Source organism: Hetaerina americana, unplaced genomic scaffold (genome assembly GCF_022747635.1).
Source record: "Hetaerina americana unplaced genomic scaffold, ioHetAmer1.1.p SCAF_5, whole genome shotgun sequence".
In the NCBI taxonomy this organism is placed as follows: Eukaryota; Metazoa; Arthropoda; class Insecta; order Odonata; family Calopterygidae; genus Hetaerina; species Hetaerina americana.
Window position 1 is genome coordinate 85536557 of NW_027287095.1, and position 21615 is coordinate 85558171.

A 21615-nucleotide genomic window follows, 5' to 3' on the forward strand; every position below is an offset into this window, starting at 1 on the left:
AAAAGCTAATGTCCTACATTAATTCTTTCAGAGCGTCAACACCAAAAATGTTTGTGCCCTCCCTGAAAAATGTTTGTGCCCTCGCGCACTGTAGTAGCTCATGAACGATGTATTATTGTCCCAGGAGGGAAAAGAAAAACAGTGATGAAATATAAAACAGAAAAGCCTAAAACTTGGAAAAAATCACCACTAGAATTCTGAAAGAACTTGTTGAAGATTTAGCACTTTATTCAAAGAGTTTTTTATAAGTCGATAAAAGAGGTAACTTGCAAGTAGAAACAATATCACATAAACCCTCTACAAAGGCATCTATAGGGAGGATTCCAGTTATTAGGGACCAATGTCTTTGACATTGATATATTGCTAAATAAAAAAACAATTTTTAGTAATAAAATTGCCTTTCTTGTCAGAAGGAACTTACCATGCCATAACCAGCAAAGGTACGACAATTAGAACATGCAAAACATAACTGGGGCTTTTTATCCATTATGTCCCAAAAACATAAGGCCATATTAAGAATATCCAGTAAGCACCAGGAATCATGGGAGAAACATTAATGATTGATTGAAATATGGTTCACAAAAAATCCACTTGGATTTTAACAATGGGTGAATAAACATCACAGTTATCCTGGAGGTATTAGGCTGGGAGCTTTGAGAGAAACATTATTGACCGACTTAAATAAGGTTAACATAAAATCCAATTGGTTTCCAACAAATTGTTACGATAGGTGAGTGAACATTACAGGTATCCTGGAGGAATTAGGCTGGGAGCCTCTTGATTCTCCGAGGGAGTGGACAAGACTTGGAATTTTAGAAATCTCAGGTGGAGTGACAAAGGTAGTGTACCTGGTTGGGGTCTCACTCTGCCGAGTGAGTGTGCCATCAATTTGTCCGAAATTTGTTCGTAATAGCTTTGGACAGAGAGAAGGACTTCTGGTGGGGTACTACCGCCCGGCAGAGTCGCCCTTCGTAATTGCTCTGGGTGGTGAGACTCTTTTTGAGCAGTATCATACCGCCGACAGGTGAACTCTGCCTTTGGTGTATGGTTCGTAATAGCCCCGTTACAGGGAGCATTTTTGGATGGACAGGCCGATAGGTTAAGGTTTGCTGGAGGTGCAGTGATTGTTTAGGTGAATATTGATGGCCTGGTGCATTTTTCAATGAGGGAGGGGCAGAGATTGAAAACTTTTATGCTCACATTGTAAGTATACATACATGTATTTTCAAATTATCATTTTGATAGGTATCTGTTAAGTCTGTTGTATACCAGTGTGAAGCACAAAGTGAAACTTAACATTATATTAAGTACTAATTCACAAAACGTTAAATTTTTGTAGATCCACAAATGAAAATAATTGACTTTTAAAATCATACTTTTGAAAATATTCCAAGTTTGAAGAAAATTTTGTAAGACACACTTCTAACCCAGTTTCTTTCACTATTTCTATAAAAAGTGACATGGTAGTTCTTGTATGAAAATTGCCATCCATTCTTGAACAGTATTATAATTTTGTTAACACCCAAATATAAGCTAAATGCATAACTTAAAGCCAAATAATTCCCAATTATAAAATACCATAATTTCATATAAAAACAGAATCTGGAAAACCAGGAACTCTGCTTTAAGATAGTATAGAGTACGACTTACTAGTATGTCTGCAAACCACGAAAAAAACTTTCTTCTAAACCACCAAAAAAACTCTGTTGGTTGCTTTACCAAAAAATGACCTTAAATCCAAACCGGTGACAGATTAGAAGAAAAGCATAAACACTTTCGAGCAAGACACTAGTGAGGGAATCTACACTGAAACTGTTAAAAAATACAATATGGCTTTATAACCCACCTCTGAGTAATTTCACGAGGAATGTCTGTGTTGTTAATAAATTTCCTTCCTGGGTAGAAGTAACACATTATATCATACAAATGGATTTCATTCCCCTCACTTACTTAGATTACTAAGACTAGAAATCAGACAAAGCCCTTAAACCTTTGTTTTAGAAATTCTATTTTCTGGGATGTTTTCAGAACATAGACCTGATGGAATGAATCCGTATAAAGTTTTGAAATGTTAGCACATACTCACTCGGCAAAATTTTCATACTTTTACTTAGAATAAGAATAATTAAATAACACTTATATTTAAAATAAAAATAATGCACAGATTCTGTTAAGAAAGCGCATGAGAAAGAAGTTTCCTTATATTGGTCCTCCACTTTTGTATTGATATAAGTATATCAAATATCAGTCGAAATGACATCAGGGGCTGATATCGGCTAGTGATCACAATGATAGCATTTTCTGAAGACATTGGACCTAATAATACTACATTTGCCAATGGATAGATATCTTTTCTGATAATGGAATTACATAAATTTGATCTAAGTAGAAGGATATGACTGATATATTTGATAATAGAGACGAAAGCTCTTGCAATTTTCCATTTAATAAAGATTTATTTTAGACTAGTTTTGGTGTACGACATCATTTTAAAGTGTTTGAAAATGATAAAGTACATCGAAAGTAGTCGAAAATATATATTTATTAAATGGAACTTTGCAAGAGTTTTCATCCCTGCTGTTATGGAACAGTTTCACCACATCACAACTGAATCTGTAATTCATATATTTGAATAGAAATGTAGTGAATCAACAAAAAAATTAAATGAATGAAAAATACAGGGGGAGGCGCATAAATCTGGACAAGCACCCGTTTCCTCGAATGAGATTTCGTCGCCGGTTTAGCGAAACCTTCCCCAGACTTCTCCAAAGCATTATACTTAGCCACAATATCATAAACAGTTGATCTGGGGTACCAGAAGAACCAAACTATATCAAAATATAACGCCCAGCGCGAATGCTTTCGATAATAGTGGCTCTACAATTGTATGCCGCACTTGTACGTAACATCTCAGCCATTTTATGGGAGGTTATGACTGTTTAATAGATGCCTATAGCTTTCAAGATGCCATGACCTCCTGTGGAACTATGATATGGCAGGAAATTCAAATTGAAATTTGCCCAGATTTAAGCACTGCACAGTGTAGAAAAAAATATTGTCCTTGGAATTGATCAAATGGAATTTAGATTGGTAGGAAAGCAGCTGAAGCACTCAGCCAAGACTAGAAGTGATAGAAGATTTTTCAGGAGTAGCAGCATAGGTGCTTCCAGTACAATATATATATCGTATCAATGATATAGACTGAAAACTATAGAGTCAGTGGATGATGGATTTCACTTCCTATTTTGGGCCATCAAGCTCTTGCTTTCATTCCCTAATACCCTCTTTCTCTTAGCAACGCATTGTGATTCCTTATGTTCACACCCCATCATCTTCCACGTGAAACTAGTTTCCTCATTGCTTCGGTGACTTGAGTCTCCCAGGGTGGGAGATACAGACTGTTTCATGGTTCACACCCAGTAACATAATACATCTTAAATCAGCTAGTCCAGGTCTTTTATTCTAGGCCCTAGTTCTGTCTGAGTGAGCAATCTTCCGAGTGAGTGAGATTGAAGGTTAATAAAAAAAATCTCCCCCTTATAATTTGACGAGTCCTGCAAACTCAAATAGTTCCATTTCTAAATCACATATAAATTATACGACAGGGTATTTTCCAAATGGACACAGAACTGTGATAGTGATTCCACTATTCATTGGCTGATTTTAACACTACTCATATTATATGTACATAGTTATCGTTGACGCAACAAAGTTGACTGACAAAATTTTCTGATAGCTATTGCAAACATGCTTACTTACATAAAAACTTATGATTATCGTCAATACTTCATTATTTTACAGTTTTCCTTTACTATGATGCTAAAACGGTGTGCAGGGCACACCAATCTATGCAGTAGATGCACAATGGGAGTTCATGGGTAAAAAATATGGTAGACAAAAGCAATAGATCATTAGTGGTGTAGTTGATAAAAATTACTATCGCAGTACATTAAATCCTATAAGGTTATAAATTAAAAAAAGGAATTGCACAATCATTAAGTGAGTTTTCAATCATAAAGAGAATCTTCGCAAAGTACACCGTGATTGGGAATTTATCATATTGCTAACCCATTGTAAAGTGAGGACTGCGTATAGTATGAAGTCTTTTATGACAACCCGTTTCAATCATTAGAATTATCCCTAAGGGAGTTGCTATATCTGATATACATGAATGGATGAGAGGTACAACTTTGAAATGTGTTGTCAAATGGAGGTTTGGCAATGAAAATTCTCTATTCATCACATGAGAGGATTATTTTGCCTTTGAGAAATTTACACAGAAAAGTTGAACAGGTACATTATTGCTTTCAAACATTCCAAATAAAAAAGTTCTAATACTGAGTACAAGGTGCAAACACGTATCTCTATAAATCTGTGATCTTCTTCACTAATGCAAAAAGTAGAGAAGTATAATACACTTAAAAATTCTTCTAGGAAAATGTCACAGGAACACTTATCAGCACCTAAATCTGGCACTCGTATTCCAGAAGTGTCAGCAAGGACTTTTTAAGGTTTAACAAGGAGAGTTTGAGCATTACTTTAACATGAAAAAAAAAATTATTCTGTGGTCCACCAATATGGCACTGTTCGGAAATCATGAGAAGAGTCCCGAGGCTCAGAAGCAATACGCACAATCATCAATGGAATTCAAGCCAAGAAATTATCGCTCATTGGCCAAAATAAGCTGCTAAGGCTGACAAAATAATTATTTCAGGATAGCTGCTGCTGCGAGTCAAAGTTGACAAAGATGCCACCTTTAGAAATGTCCGTTTCCCTGCAGGAACTTCACTTATTATAAAATGTCACAATTTGTTCACTACAAAGTAACGCTGGCTTGGCTGGGTGGATGACTGAGAGAAGACACTGAATTTGTCACTGGCACCGATGCAGTCAAAGGTTGTAATGACACCTGTGATCCAAAGGATGTCCCGGCACTTTGTCCATTCACTTGGCACTGGTACTGCATGGCCTCTTGGAATGCTTTCCTTACGGCCTTCCTCTCAGTCGGCTTTCTTGACTCGGTCAACTTTGATTCGTCCAGTTCCGTGCTCATCCCCAGCGGCTCAAGCTTGTTGCGCGGAAGCCATTGCCTGTGAACAACAACAAATTATATGGCTTAGTTAAGGGCAAAGCCAAAAATCACAGAACCCAACCTTACTACTATCAATGCCAGAAAGATATGATGTTGCATGGGGATATCAATGGCCTGAAAACTCACCATGTCCGTTTGGTGTCAAAGAAGAGAACAAGGAAGACAGGTTCAGAGTAATTGAGTGAGAGCGCAAGGACATCTGCTGGGGCAGCGGGAATAGGAACGCCATTGTGAAGAATTCCTGTTTTTGGCATTTTTGGATCAATAATCTGAAAGAAAGAATGTCATATCATTCATTAAAATTGATGAAAATATAAACTCCCAAAATTTTCCAAAACAAATGCATTGTAATTTGCAAAGGTGAAAGGGGGAATTGAGAAAATTGATACACATGATTGGCATTTGCCTGCCCCAATAGCAGCGGGGTAATATTCTCACCAGACAACCCAGAGGTAATGGGTTCCATTCCCACCTAGGTGGTTTTTCATCCACTCAGGGCTTGGGTGTTTACAATTTTATTTCTTATACATAATACATATCATTGTTAAAAAGTCTGATGTAAAGGCCAAAAGTGCTGTTTTCAGATTAATGCTAAATAAATTAATGGTCAAAACCAATGCATCATTAAATACCCTCTACCTCCACTTTCGTACCTATTGAGCCTCTGTAAGTTGACAAGTCTATGGACATTGTTATATTTCACTTAACATTAATTATTATCTATATCAAGTATTTTAAATCTACATCCTAATTTACACAGGGGCTTTAGAGTACTTCCATTATATCTCCACACTTCATCCAACATGGATTATTTCTTTTCTTTGAGCTATGGTAGGCCTAATCTTATTTTTCTTCCCCCATCCTTTGCTAAGTCATGCAGGTGACTGAGTGAAATAGAGATTACAGGAAGATTTCTTTAGTTGGCCTAATACCTATTTTGCAAATGGAGAAGTTTCCTATCTTTTCTTTGTAAAGAGCTAAACAGAAGCCCTACCACAAAGCATCCTCGCTCAAAGAAGTCATGGCCAAGACTAAGAGATATTTTGAAGGTACAGTGGAACCTTGCTTAACGAGCACCTCGCATAGTGAGTAATTCGCATAATGAGTGACGAGGAGAGGAGAAATCCCAGGATGATTGCATGCCTGCTACTTCAATTCGTATTTACCATTCGTTTTGCTGGCATCATAGTATCAATAGTCATCACACATGTTTCCAAATTTTTCTTCAAAAAAATTATTTGATTTTTTTTGTGCATAATTTTAAAAACATGCAGCTGCATGAAGATAACCACAACAGAATAAAATAACAGTAGAAATAGAATCTAAAATAATTGGAAAGCAAGAACAAGATACGAGCGTGGTTAATCTAGTAGAACACCAGGGCATGAAATCAGGCAAAAAGCACAAAGAACTGTAGAATCAATGTATGAAAACACTGGGAAGCCAACTACTTCTGCAATTAGTACCAGTTGTTAGGGACTATCAAAAATCTACCTCTGGTTGGCAAATACTCCCTGATAATGATTGAAATTTACCCAAAGTTCCAAAATCATTTCAGCCGAATCATAAGACTTAGAAGTGGTTTATTTATAGGTTTTAGAAGACATGTAAAGTAGCTTGGAAGAGAATAAAAGAACAACTCACGAGAGCTGGATACCAAGGGTAACCACGGCACTTGGCCCAAACCAAGTCCAGTGGTTTGAGGGGGACTACGCCACAAGAAAGCTGCTGGCCAGGAACCAAGGCATGCCGATGGCTACTGGAGGTGGGGCCACCACTGCCTCCCTCCCCTCCACGTCCTCCACCCGCCCCTTCATCGGCCGACGACTCTGAAGGGGGGCGGTGGCGAGAGCGGCCGTGGGGTCCCATCCTCTCGTCATCATCATCCTCCTCGGCCCCCGAGCTGCCAGCACCCTCGTCCCCACTGCCACTGCTGCTTCCCGACGATGAGCAGCTGCTGGAACTGGAGTCTGACTGACTGTCTTCATCTGTCTCCGCAGGGATGTCTGATTTCAGGACGAAAGATTTCAAATTTAATGCCAGTGTGGATATGATTCTGAACAGACTGCTCCGCTTTGAGTTCACGTATGACATGAGTGAAAGGAATGGGATTGGATCATCAAAAGATTATTTACCTCCTCCGCTGCGATACACTCGGAAGCTTTCGGAGAATGGCAGAGGAGCGATGATAGGTGAGGATGCGGGATCTGCTGCGTTTGTGTTTGAAGAGAGCTGAGGAGAGGAAGTTGCACTCCCTCCGAGAGTGGCAGAGCCTTTGGATTGGCCTTGTGATTTGACGTTGGCGTCTCCAATGCCTCCAAGCTGCGGACCTGACGACATCAGCAGAGGATTGGATGAAGAGAGCACTGCGTTTGTTCCAACTGAACCCAATGCCGCGTCGAGGTTTTTCCTCGGCCTCCCGACTCGCCGCTTTGGAGCTGCTGGGGTGGGGACATCTGGCTTCTGAAAGTTGACAGCAACACAAAAACAATGCATATACTCTCACCAAAATCAACGAAAAAATATTTTTGCATCTTTAATTCTTATAACATATGATTGACCCATTTTGAATTAATAAACCAAGTATGCCATTCTTTGCTTTGTTTACTACTATGTGCCAGAAAAATGTGACTCCTGAGTTCCAGAAGTTATATCTTCAAACTGAGGCAACCAAATTCAAAGCAGTAAAATCCATTTTCAGGATGTTCATTTATAAATATTTTGTTCTGAATCAAAAACTTTTTCTCAACTGAAACTTTATCTCACATCTTTTTAAAGAAATAACTAACCAATCATTGGTATTTAAAAATTGGCCATAATAATACTATCTACATTCTATCCTGTATGATTACTTTTGTCTTAATTTCCTTCTGTTGAGAAGCTGTCATTGAAGATTCAGCACATGAATTTGGCGAAGAGCTAATTTAAGTTCCTAATTTACGTGCCATGTTGCCATAGTGTTCAAAATTACTTTTAAGTTTCTCCTTAAAAAATGCACTTTTCAGGTCCTTTTGTCATTATGGATATAAGGTAAAGTCTCTATTACCTGTGCTAATGGATGCATTTGAAGCACAGGTATGTTAAAAACACAGATAAGCAAAATATGTGAAAAATAAGATTGCGATATAGATGGATTCACTTTGTAGGATTGATGCATTATAGTTTTACAAGAACAGAAATATCATTAAAGGAACATCAGAACGTATTTTCCTCAGAAGGTTAAACCAATCAAATAGCCAGGAAAAAACAAATGATTGGAAGGGGACAAATATTGACAAAAGATCGATGATAAAAACACATTTGTCATATGATACCAATTGAAATAGAGTGATGTAGATGGTTTATAACTTAATTGTTGCGTATTCAAGTATATATATATATCTCCTTGAGCCTGCATTTCACAGTCGGCAGAGTTTTGCAATTTTTACATCAACCAGTACAAATTTTGTGAGAAAAACGAATGGGTATCTGCTAACTGTAATGAACAACCATGGCTTGGTTTATATAGAATTTGAAAGTTAATAAGATGGCATGGACAGAGGAGGAAGTATTCAATGTTGGGCAGCCATATTTTAAGAACCGATAAATAGGCCTTTTTTTCAAATAAATTTAAGTACATTCCTACAAATTCTGTACAGAATTTCTTAGCAGAAACCTCTGCTGCATCTTTGGTAGGCATTTTTCTTCTAAAGAGAAACCCTTGCAGCTTTAGTTAAAGTGATCGAATTTATACACTTATGGGTACTTGTACTGAAAAATTGGACAAAATATAAAGCACTGAGATTCACAAGACATAGGTTAAAATACACTTCAAATCAGGATGGCATACTAAGTTACTCTACATAATTTCCAGCAACAAAAAATGTGTGAATTAACTTAACAGATTTTAACTAATAATTCAATGACAGATTCCTATGCTCAAGCGTTCAAATACCAGTCATATAAACATAGAGACATCTGAGCTATGGTAAAAATGTAACTCTCACATTTAGTGTCAGAAAAACAATTCGAGAAATTTTTATAGTTAATTATACAAAAAGTGATTGAAAATTGATTTTAAAAACTAATTTCCAAAAAGCAGTGTTTTCAGAATGCGAAGTTTATGTTATATTTGACATATGGGACCTATTTCTAAATTGGGAGAACATATTACTGTAAAATAGTGTGTGATATGGAAAGTATGACACTGAGCAATGACATTTATTATTTTACTCATGCCAAAATGACATATGGTTTACTTTCAAAGATGAGAAAACAGTAGGGTATTGAAATAAAGTTGAATGAAATGTGCTCATGTGAAACTGTGGAGTATTTACCATCCTCCCTTTGCCTTTGACTTACTCCAGAAAAGGATGATGAACCTCTCCTGTTCTGCAGGGTATTTCAATGAAATAGTCAATGATGATGAATCAATTGACTACATTTAACATACTACCACTGATTATTATAAGGGTATGAGAAGTTAAATTGTCATTTAAAAAAAAGATGTTACCTACCTATAAGGTAATAGAGGATATTATTAACATCAATTCTAACTAAACCTTGATACAAATGTTATGCACAACATAATCTAGGTTGCCCATGAATACCTTGGTATAAAAATTTCATAAAATAATATTTCCTAAAATATATTGGACATTTTCAGTTCAGAGTCTTGCTTCTTTCTACCTCTCAGTTACTGAGACTGAATGAAAACTGAAGGCTGAGAAATAAGAGAAAATGTTGGGCAACTAAGGAACAAAGAGACATTTTTGACAGCATGAACAAGAAACTAATTCTGCGGAGGTGAAGAAGGAAGCAGTGTGAGATGAAATGTATGTATTTATGTTGTATGGTGCTTTTGGCATGGTAAGAACATCAGAAGACCTTAATGTTGGGCTCAAGTTGTCAGAATTCCTTAAAACTTTCCTCCAATTGATACAAAATCTATGAAATTAAGGTATCTTTTAATAAATACGACCCTGGAGTTGGCCATAAAACCACACCAATAAAAATGTCAAAGTAATTCTGATCCTTCTCACCCTGAATGCAGCCGCAGCGGCCTTCCTTGTAAAGAGTACAGCTGTTCTGCGGTTGACACCAGAGGGTGAGCCCGTACTCCCACCAGACGAAACCTGCTGCTGTTGCTGGGATTGAGTGAGGGGGAGGGCTGGGGATTCCCCAGGTGCCGCAGCCGATGATTTCGTCGGCGTCGTGAGCATTGGACTTGAGAGGGGGCTAGCAGCTGTGGTGGAAGATGGGGATGTGGTGGACGAATTCAGCAACAATGCACTGCCCAGGGGTTTGGTGGTGCTTGACTGGCTAGAGGTTGGTTTCCCAGCCACCGGAGTCCCCTTTCCAGCAGAGGAAGTAGGTTTCCCTCCAACCCCAGGGGTCTTAAGGGTTGACGTGGCATTTCCTTTAGATGCCGCCTGCGAAGGTTGTGAGTTGGATGGGGGGAGGGGTTGGGCAGATGGGGCTTGGAGCCGCGTGTTGCCTGCAACCTGGGGCGATGAGTTGTCGGGAGTGGGCTGCCGGGGGCGAAGGGGTGACTTCCTCATGTCGGGGGTCGAAGTGGTGCCAGTGAGCTGCTGTTGGCTGCTGGACCGCCTCTGGACCGCAGACACTTTGGCTGCAACAGGCTCTCCTTGGGGACGAGGTGATGACACATCGTCATCCCACTGCCTCTTGGGAATCTTCTTACGACGGCCTCTCTTGGCTAAAAGATAAAAAAATTGTTTCATCATAATAGATGCCAAGTGAAGGTGAACGATTTTCAATACGTAACAGTATCTTTTGGGTTAAATTATCTTCCTGGGAATTCATTACAATGCCCTGAACATTACCACACTAATGGGCCAAATGCTTCTCCCAAGCACAGCACCTAGCCACACAATAAAATCAAACTTAAGGTTGGCAGCTGAAAGATGACAGGGATGGATTTGGTATTTTATTAAGCCCTGAACGTAAGCTGTCAGCATTCTACATAAACACATAAATTATTTTAAAGTATACATACATGACGTGTAAAAAACTAAGTGGGTTGTCAGCCTAAAGGTCAGTAGGTGAGGTTAAGAGCTCTCCTCCAAAATGAATCCTTATTTAACACATTGAATGCCAAAGTTAATGGGGAATTAATGGGAGCAGTTTCATATTCTCTGTCAAAATGTAATAATTGCACCTTGGTATAAAGGGCAGAGGAATAAGATGGAATGCATGGATTATATAGCAATGAGTCTTTTGAATATAATGGGGATAGTTCTGTATGGTGTTGATTGAAACAGAATGCTGAATGATACTGGACAAAATCTGAAAAGTCTAACATGGTTTTGTGCCTGATAGGGGATGCATGAAATAAAGTTTTAATGTGCAGTTGTTGGATTGAAAAAGACATAATCCAGAGTAAACAGAGGAAAATTGTGGAAGGATTTGAAGGAATCTGGAATGAATCAGTAGCTATTGAATGGGACCCTAGATCACTTGGTTTTAAATAAGTAACGAATGATGCCAGGTTGTGTAATGATACCATGGCTGTTCATCATTTTCATGCAAGAGTGACTGAAAATAGAAGGACAATGTAACATTAAAGACTGAATTTGTAAAATTATTCACTCTCCATTACGCCAATGATGCAGTACTGCTGACCAAGAGCACAAAAAATCTGCAGGGATCCATGGATAGCTTCAGCAAGGCAAAACCTTCAGTCAGAATGAAATTGAGTGTTTATGAAGCCAAAACAAAGAAGTTACTTCGAAGGGTGGAGAGATTGATTGCATAGTGAGGGTAAACAGTGAAACGATTCTAAAAGTGGTAGATATTGTATATATTGGCAAATTGTTTGTGTAAGGTGGTAGGATTTGTGACAAGGTTTTTGAAAGATTGCTCATGGTACATAGAGTATGAATGTTCATCCATGACTAAAAAGAATGATGGGTACTGCACAGGTATGATAGCTACATATCACTTCTTGAAAGTGAAACTCAGTTACCCAAGGATATGCATATAAATGTCTAAATCAAATATATATTGTACCTGGTACATGTTAAAAGATGAGAGGGTGAGGAATGAATGAGTTATGAACAAATGTAGATTGGATTCACCAGCAATGGACACGTGCCATAGAAGTTCACTGCATTGGTTTGTTCACGTCGTGAGAATGGAGGAGAGCTAGTAAGATCACCAAACCAACATATAAGTAAAGAGTGAGTGATTTGGGAGAAAAAGGGTAAAGGACTAGTAAGCCATGGGTAAATGTGGTCCAAGATACTCACAAGAGTACGTACGAATATCAGTAATCTCTGGAATTGAAGAGCGCATATGAAAGCAATTAGCAAAAAGAGTACTAAGAGCAAGGGTACGAAGGGGTAAACATACTAAAAAAGCAAAATGAGGCCTTTGTAACATTGTCCAAAAGTGAACTGCATGAATGGTGTCTGTGGGTGTAACTCCAATTTGACATGCCTGAATTCCTTTCGTTCAATGAAAGTGATACGGTTATGATTGTATAATGAAAGGTAAATATGCAGCTGAAATATAAAGCGTAGTGTGCATATGCACACACACAGTTTGGGAATAAATAGATGTTATTCACCCTACATTCATATCTTCAATTAGATGCATAAATTTTTCGCAAAACCCCATGGTCGGGATCCAATCGATTCATTTACTCACGCAGTTCAGACTCGTCGACGGAAGTGTTGTTCTCGCCTCGGGATAGGCGTGGTGAGACTAGTGGTGAAGGCTGCTCCTCCTTCTCTTGCTCCGATGGGACCTTGGGAGTCACCGGTGCCACTCCTGCCTTGGGCGTGGACGTCTTGTTCCCCTTGATCAGCCTGGGCACCGGCTTCCCAATGGGCTCCTTCACCTCTCGCCCACTCCTCGTCACGGCCGGTGTTGTCTTCGCCGCTTCCGTCGAAGAACCAGGTGTTACTGCCGCAACACCCCTCCGAGACCTCGGGGTGATGGCAGCGGGTGTGCTGACAGACTGCCTGCGAGTGCTCTGTCTCCTTGAGCCTCTCGTGTCTCCGGAGTGCATGTTGTCGGAAGCAACCAAGGCGGCCGCCTCCGCCAGCTGCTGCTGCAGGGCGGACTTCCTCGTCTGGTATGGGATGCCTGACGTGGATGACCTCTTGTTTGGTGGCGGCTCCTTTAATGTGGGTTCCTCCTCCTTAATTTCCTCCACGGGTGGTGGCAGTGGTGTTGGCACGGCTACGTTTGCCCCCACCAATGCCGGAGGGTCCCCTTCCTCCACCTTTCGATTCAACTTCCTCCGCCCCTTTCTCTTCGGCCCAGCTGCCACCACCCCTTCCCCCCCGTTTGCAACTGGGGTGGTGGCAGAGGCACTTGGCACCTCAGCCTCGGCCTTGAGGGGAGTGGGGCCCTCCTCATCCTCCTCCTCCACACCCTCCACCTTCTCCTCTGCCACTTCCATCTCCTCTTCCTCCTCCTTGGCCGCCTGCTCCTCCTCTTCCTCCTCATCCTCCTCCTCTTTGGTGCTAATGATGGAGGCGTTCATGTTCTCACCCTCCCCAGATGTGTCTTCGTGCTCTGTGTCCGATTCAAAGCCATCTTCGCCTGGAAATAGAAAGTAAAGGTCAGTCTAAGTAGGGTTAGACAGATGGTGGTCTGGTGGGGAGGTCTTCAACAGGGGGCCCAGTTCTTAAAACACCTCTTGGTCCATCATATGCCAACCCGTCAATGCATGCCAAGGTTTAATATGGTTGACACATGCATACGGGTCAAGAGCAGCATGGAAAAGACATGGAGGTCACTCATCCAAGCCTCATCTGGTCAAACATTGCTTAGCTTTGAGGATATAATGGGAATCAGCATGTCCATATGGCTAGGCCCTTGCTCTTGAATGTACCTCTAGAGAGAGATAAATTCCCTGACATGAACGCCACCAGCGTTTTATCCTTAAACTGATTCATTTTAGTGTTGATCAATTTGAGTTGCTTTAAGAGTATTCACACATGTATTATGTATCTCCTAGTCATTAGTCACTGGGATGTTTGGAAGGGACATGTTAGGTTGTTAGCCATTAGGGTCATTAGTGAGTTTACCACTCAGACAAACTGTGAAGGAAAAAGAATAGAGCAGTTTGTGCAACACTCAGTTGGACTTAAATTCTCATTGCGAACTTGCCAAACAATGGACAATGAGGTGAGGGCTTGTCTCCTCTTTGCTAACACTAGACGAAACTCATGAGATTAGAAGGTGAATTCTTTCAGGATTCTCCACCAATTAAAGATAACCACCAACCAAAAATTTCATCGAGATGTTTTGTTAGTTAACTATGCCATCATTGCCAGGGAAATTAGTCAATGAGAGATGGCAGGATGTTGGCAAAGTTAGTTACTGAAACATTGGCAACAAAATATCTTCCTTGATACAGAACCCAAGGAGAATACACCAACCGCATATGCTGGGAAAAAACCAAAACCTTCGTCGTGTGATATTTATTTATTCAAAAGGTTGAACTTTGCTTTAAAATTTGTGTTTTCATTTAGGGATTTCAAACAACAGTTTGACATTCGTAATGACTTTGTAAAAAATTGGGGGCAACTCAGTTCGGGGGCTAAATACTGACCGACACACATTTCAATATTCCCAGACATAATACAGAAAATTTGATATGGGATCAAAACGTCAATGATTTATGTTATTATATGTCCTTAAAAATGGTAGGTTATGTTATAACAACGGCTTTCATACAGATTTCCAGAACTTTTATAAACTAAATTAACAAATTTAACTTTTCATTTACAGGTATATTGCTGATTTATATAAAATCTGCAACTTCACGTCTTAAAAATGCTCTTCACAGATTAAATATATTTTTTAGAATATTATGTATTTTTATTGTTTGATTTCCAATTTGGAAACATATTCTCCAGATTTTGTAAGTGCCAGTAGAGATGGCCTTAAAATGAATAAGAATATACAAATTGTGCTTATAATAACATTGTCTAAGGACTGATCATTCACCAAAGAAGGCATAACTATGGAAGTCTGATTTGTTTTGCATTCAATTTGAATTTAAAACAATGCTGCTATTTCCTTTGAGGATCTATTCAAAGCACAACTAGTGATTCGTAGTATGTATAATAAAACCAGTACTACCACTTCATGATATCCTGTTTATACATGGTATTGATAAAAAGTATCGGAAACAATTTTTCCCTGACATGACAGTACGTTGCAGTGCACTAGCACCACACAGGCTCGGTGTTGAGCGTTTTGACCTTCAACACGTACCAAGCACCAATCACCTGCAAGCGTTTGTTCAGGCCAGATTGTGTTTTTAGCGGTTTTCCCATGTCGAGTGAGGAAAATGGGAACGGAGATGTTGGGCATGATTCCCCAAGGGTTTAAGGATGAAAGCATGGCACAAACTGCAGTTTTTAAGTGGCACAAGCTCCTCAAAGATGGCCGAAAGAGTGGGGAGGACGTCCCCGGGGCCGGATGGCCATTGATGTCAAGAACCAACAACAGCTTGCAACGTGTGAGTGAAGTGGTGAATTCAGAGCGTAAAATGTGCACGGCACTGGCATAAATCGCAGATTATATTGGCATTGATAAGATGATAGCGCACAATATTATCACTGAAAATGTGGCGATACGGAAGATCTGCGCTGAACTCGTCCTCCCGAAGGTCTTGACGTACAACCAAAATGAGAGTCAAGAGTCTGCTCGTGAAGACCTTCTGTAACGTGATGCGACGATTCCCCAACCCCCTTACAGTCTCCCCGACTTGGCAACAGCAAGACTATTTCCTATTCCCAAGAGTGAAATCCTCCCTCAAAAGGACAGCACTATGGGACCCTAAGTAGCTTGCACATGCGCCCTTAAGGACCTTACGGAATCCACCAACCAAGAAGCCTTCAAGTCATAGAAAAGCCAGTGGCAAAAGTGTGTTGATGTTCAAGGGATGTACTTTAAAGAATTTTGAGGCATTGTGGCATTATCTGAAACATCTATTTTTCCCCCAACAAACTTTTTCCGATACTTTTTATACAAACCTTGTATAGGCTATTTTTCACTTCAACATTAAAACTTCCTGGAATTATAAACATAGGAATATGACTTGTCAAAACATTGATGTTCCCGATCAATTATATCATTTCACAGGACCATTCAAGCTGATGAGCAGCAAACCCAGTAACCACCATACATACTTTTCATTTGCACATCTGAAGATGCCTCGGTGGACTTCCTCCTCGGAGACTTGATGACTTTGTAATTGGGTGTCGTGATGGCGAGGGGTTTTGTGAGACTCCTGTGTCGCCCCCTTGGAGTAATAACCATTGGCTCTTTCGGCAGTGTCTTCCCCACCTTCCTCCCAGGGATGGAACCACTCCGCTCAAATGCCAAGCGCCTCCTGATTTTCGTAATCTCCTTCCTAAACAAAGTATTTGGAGTGATGTGAACTGAATTATAAATACAGATCATGTGATAGCGATCAAGATAGATACCGAACAGCACAGTTGTGAAGATAAAAGATTTTTCAGGAATCACAAGTGCCCATTTATTTGCTACACAAGATGCACATCGCATACCAGGGAAAGAAGCTACAGGATGGAAAAATCAGTATTAAGTTAAAAGTTGCATCCCTTCGTTGATCCAACAAAGCAATATGAGATCAATAATAGACAAATCTTAAACATTATGTTTTACTGTGATTCACATTTAGCTTTGATGAGGTTTATGGCAGTTCATCTGCCCTTGGGATCCACATAAATTAAATTTTTGGATTGGTGAAAGGTTTCCCAGAGGCTGAACCACCGGTGTTTTAAACAAAATCCATTTCCAAGGTTAGTCTTAAGCTTAAAACCTTTGAGTTAGCAGGTGGTAACTCAAAGGTTTAGATGCTATAGAGCAGACAAACTTTATTGGACATAAACAAAGCTAATGGTAAGCAGCAACTGTTTCCAAGTGCGCTTTTTTTGCCTTTATCCTCAAACCCTTCAACTTTTAGCTTTAATGACCTTAAGGGTTTCAAATACCAGCATAGAAGATTATGAAATTCAAGAGAGAATTTAACAGCATCATTTACGTGAATTAGACCTAAAATAATTGGTAAGACAAATTTTGCTTTTCAACAAATACATTTAATTTACAAGGACCAGGTTTCATCACATATTAACACCTTAAGGTGACAATGTACATGTAATAAGTGCTTATTATGTGCAAACAAAGTTTGTCTTACCAATTATTATACTCATGAGATCCCACACAAGGTAGAGCCGAAAACAGTGTCGTTTAAAATGACATCTGGAGCATGCTTAAAACAATCTATGATCTCTTTACAGATCCACTTACTGTCCACTCAACACTTACTTTATGTATCGTGATCTCTTGGCACGAAGGATTCCGTGATGTAACTTTTGGCATTTGTCAAGAAGCTCGAGTAGCTTGGTCAAATTGGCCTGAGGGGAGAGCGACTTCCTCTCCTCACTGTTGAGAACTCGATCCACTTTGCATGCAAATCAACGACAAAGGAAGTTAAAAATTAAGAAATTACAAAATTTTTCATTTATATGACATTAAACGTTTTTTTTCATCCAAAATCTACACTAACGTGAAAAAGTTTCATACTTTTTTCAAATAAATACAAAATGACAGAATCAGGATTAAACAAAAATAAATGGTCGAGCACCACCGTACACTAAAATATTACAATTGAAATAAAACAATCAAAACAAACCTTCTTCTACAATTCTGTCGTCGGCTGTTTGCCCATTCGGCCTCGGTCTTTCGGGGAGCATTATTCCAGACTCTGGATCAAAACCAATGTTGTCCAAGTCTCTCCTTGCTTGCCTTAAAATAGCACCTCCCTAGAGAGTACATTTATTGCCATGGTTATTCAAGGCATTATCATTGCAAAAAAAATACTGATTAAGTATCATTTGCTGACTAAGTAAGCTTGGGAAGTATGAAAACAAACAAAGAACTTGTACAAGACATAAACTTGGAAAGAAGGATCAAAAATGACCCAAAACATGATTACCTTTAGAGTAAGGAAAATATTTTCAGTTAGCTGGAGTAAAGTGTCCAAATAGATCCACAAAAATATGCTTTTTCTAAAAGACATTAAACAACACATGTTTTTGTGGCGTAACTTCGATTTCTGTAATTTACAAACTATGCTTTGATATGATATTACCAAATTATGTTTCAAATCAGTTTAACCTTAGTCATATAAAAGCAAAAATATTTTTGGGAACCTTTGGAAGTATTAATCACAGAGAAATTCAATATCAGTTGAAAATTGGGGCATCTTAGACTTGGACTTTATCCTAGTGAAGCAATTCTAGGATATTGCTACAAAGTTTAATTATTATTATTACTTTTTATTTGCCCAGAGATCACAATACAAAAATACCAGGTGGGTGAAGTATGTACATGATATAAGGCACGTCAATGAGGAGCAAAGACACAGGCTCAGTTAAGATACATAAAAGAATAGATGCTCATAGTTACATAAATGTTTGGTACAAACCCATGAACATCGGCTGTAACATGCACATACAATATCAAATTCAGAAAAATCATTGATCACAAACATGAATCAGACCATTACCATTGCTAGAAACTAAAAGTATGAACTTACTGGTTGGGAATATTGTTGAGATATTCATCAACCGAGTAAAACATATTGCGTTGTAGATATCTTTTTAGTTTATGCCTGAATACGGCAGTTCCCTGTGTATCCTTGATACTTTTGGGTAGTTTGTTAAATAATCTGATGCCCATTTCATTGGGTCCTAATTTCAATGCTTTAGTTCTTATATTCCCATAATGGAAGTCATTCCTGCCTCTGGTGTAATGATGATGATAGGCAGAGTTAAGAGAATAGTTGCCGATGTTATTTTTTATATATAGAATTAAAAACATAATGTAGATGCATGGGAGTGGTAGCAAATTTAATTCATGGAAAATAGGCCTTGATGGAGCATTGTAAGGTTTCCTGGCGATGATTCTGTTATACCTAGGTCGCAAACAGTTGTGACTACTTTTTCATGGTTAAAGTTGGTCACAGCGTAATCAATTAGGGTGGCAGATGTGGGAGTGACTCTGGTAGGATTATTGTTAAAACATTCCATGCCATAAGTTTTGAACAGATTCAACAATTCTGATCTGTGAGGGGAGTCAACTAAGAGATTACAGTTGAGGTCGCCGTTTAGGACGAGTATCCGGTTGTCTACATACAAGGAGCAAAAGAGTTGGTCCAGTTTTTTAATGAATGAATGAAAATCACCAGTTGGTGATCTATAGATGGAGATGAGCACAAGCAATCCCACTGGAGTTTCATGGAAACACACTGCACATTCAAAAGTTTTTTCTTCCTTCACAGGCACGTGAACTGAGTTAATAGACCCCTTTATTCTGCTATGCACGAAAATGGCCACACCTCCATTTTTATACGTGGCCCGGCAGAATGACGACACTAGGGAGTAATTTGAGAGTGAAATAACCTTAAGTTCTTCGTATTTTAACCAATGCTCTGTAATACACAAAAAGTCTGGTTCACACTCGTTCATAGCCACTTCAAGCAGGTTTACTTTGTTCCTAAGGCACTGAATATTTACTTGCGCGATTGTTAATGGCTGTCTAACTTTGACTAACCCTTTGCGGAGGTCAGGCGGGCCTTCAGAAAAAAAAACCTACTGACACAAACATGTTTCGGCCAAAAGTCGGGACTTTCCACGACATCTTTTAAGTCTTCACCGACCGATACACGAAAAGAGGTATAGGTGCCTCTAGATACCTTTAACTGCTCGATCTCGAAGCACTTGCCAGGTATTTTACTTGATACATACTTTTTAACTGCTTCGATTGACGTGTCTTCTTTGAATCGCCAAGCGTGTATGTGGACCATTTTCGGCAGCCCGACTAAATCACTGTCCAAGTTTGACGTCCCCACAATTGGCTTTGGCCGAGGTTTCCGTTTATATGAGACCATGGTGTAGCCCTCGTCGTCTTCTTTCCTCATGTTGCATGCAGTGTTATGCGGTTCCACGGGTGGTGGCTGTACATTTCCTTTGCGAGCAACGGAAGAGTACGGCAGCGTCACCTTAGGAGCACGCTCTTTATTATTAGTATTATTATCAGTAGCTCCGACTTGAGAATAATTAAACCGTTCCATGTTACTTTTCTTCTCTTTCACAGTTTTCACGGGAAGTTGCGATCGCTCACTTTCCAATGAGTTGGTGATCGATCGAATCAATCGAACGAGTTGGTAATTATCAATATCAGATTAATTGGAAAGAATTAAACTTCCATTGTATTAATAAGGATGGTAAAACTCCTTAAATAGTGTTCAATAAGAAAACTGTGGATTAGATAGACCCAAGTTAACTTATTGATTAGAGAACACAATAAGTTAATTGCTGCACACTAAATTATTTTTCTATGTTAAGTTTTTCCTTACATTTTTCCCCATCGACGGTTAAGGGGTCATTATCACCAATGCTAGGAAAAAAATGAACCGTCACATTAGAACTATGGAATCTTATAGGGAACATTACCTGATCTCGCATTTTCACAGCCGCACGGTAGAAAACAGTTTCTTTGGAATTATATGCCATACAGTTGTGAAGCATCAAACTGAAGTCTGCCTCAAACTCATCAAGGTCTTTGTAGTGGAAACTCTCCAGCTTCTGCCTCATTGTTGAGAGGTCCATAGGACGCTTCACCACATCTCCATAATCAGGGACTTCACCAGGATCCACAGGTTCCGAAAATATTTCCCCAGCATCTCGACTCTGAATCATTTCTAGCACACGACGGAGGAAGCACACCAGCGGATGCAATTCATATTCTAAAGTTCTCTCTTTCCTGATGAAAAAACAAGACAATGTATCCATCAGAATCATTAGGAAATAAAAATTACAGTACATTCAATACATGATCAGGCAATGATAAAATTAATTTTGTTTGAGATTGCTTTTTGCTGAATCAAAGAATGAATATTAGTCAATTTCCTATGCCCTGAGGAGTAAAAAGCAATATTATTGAAAAAAAAACAGATGAACCCATTCTGTTTTTTTTCACTCAAACTTTTATGCCACAGTTTAACCTTTATCGACCAAAAAGGAACTTATGTTCCCACCAAAAGGCAGGACTCCTTGGCCGAATGAGAACTTTAGGGACCGCTTGGTTTTGCTTATCACCTGCTTCCTTTATGAGGCTGCCTGGGGTGCCTAATGATGTCTAGACTGTTTATCTTTCAACGCTCGTCTTCCTTAAGGTGCTGAGTGGCCATTTATGCCTTCTTGAAGGTATTTTATTGTATAAACATCTCTCATTCATCAAACATGAGGGGGTGTTACCCTCATTCTATGCATCAATTCTGCTAAGTCAAGAGTATCTTCGGTCTCCCTATTGTGGATGCTACTTTCAGTATGAGCAGTTCTTTTTCAGCGGTCCTAGTGGTGTAAGAGTTTGATTAGTTTTTTAAGTGTGAGAAATTAATTTATGCCTTTTGGTGATCCTGGTAAGCATTGTTCAAGTTCATCAGTAGGTAATTTTTATTTGAAAAA

General features: G+C 39.2%; 1 protein-coding gene across 5 annotated transcripts in view; it reads right to left on the reverse strand.

The window, feature by feature from the left end:
• Window positions 1–4241: 4241 nt before the first annotated feature.
• The window catches only part of Br140 (bromodomain-containing protein 140), a 46842-nt gene continuing 29468 nt past the window's right edge, over window positions 4242–21615 (reverse strand). For all 5 annotated transcript variants that reach the window (XM_071592265.1, XM_071592264.1, XM_071592263.1 and 2 more), the window contains exons 12-21: window positions 20602–20911; window positions 17778–17907; window positions 17411–17546; window positions 16249–16472; window positions 12743–13645; window positions 10114–10790; window positions 7228–7555; window positions 6737–7098; window positions 5219–5361; window positions 4242–5090 (exon numbers count right to left, since the gene is read on the reverse strand). In XM_071592265.1, the coding sequence (XP_071448366.1) occupies window positions 4817–5090; window positions 5219–5361; window positions 6737–7098; window positions 7228–7555; window positions 10114–10790; window positions 12743–13645; window positions 16249–16472; window positions 17411–17546; window positions 17778–17907; window positions 20602–20911 (3487 nt within the window). In that variant the 3' untranslated portion in view covers window positions 4242–4816. The remainder of the gene's footprint in view (window positions 5091–5218; window positions 5362–6736; window positions 7099–7227; window positions 7556–10113; window positions 10791–12742; window positions 13646–16248; window positions 16473–17410; window positions 17547–17777; window positions 17908–20601; window positions 20912–21615) is intronic.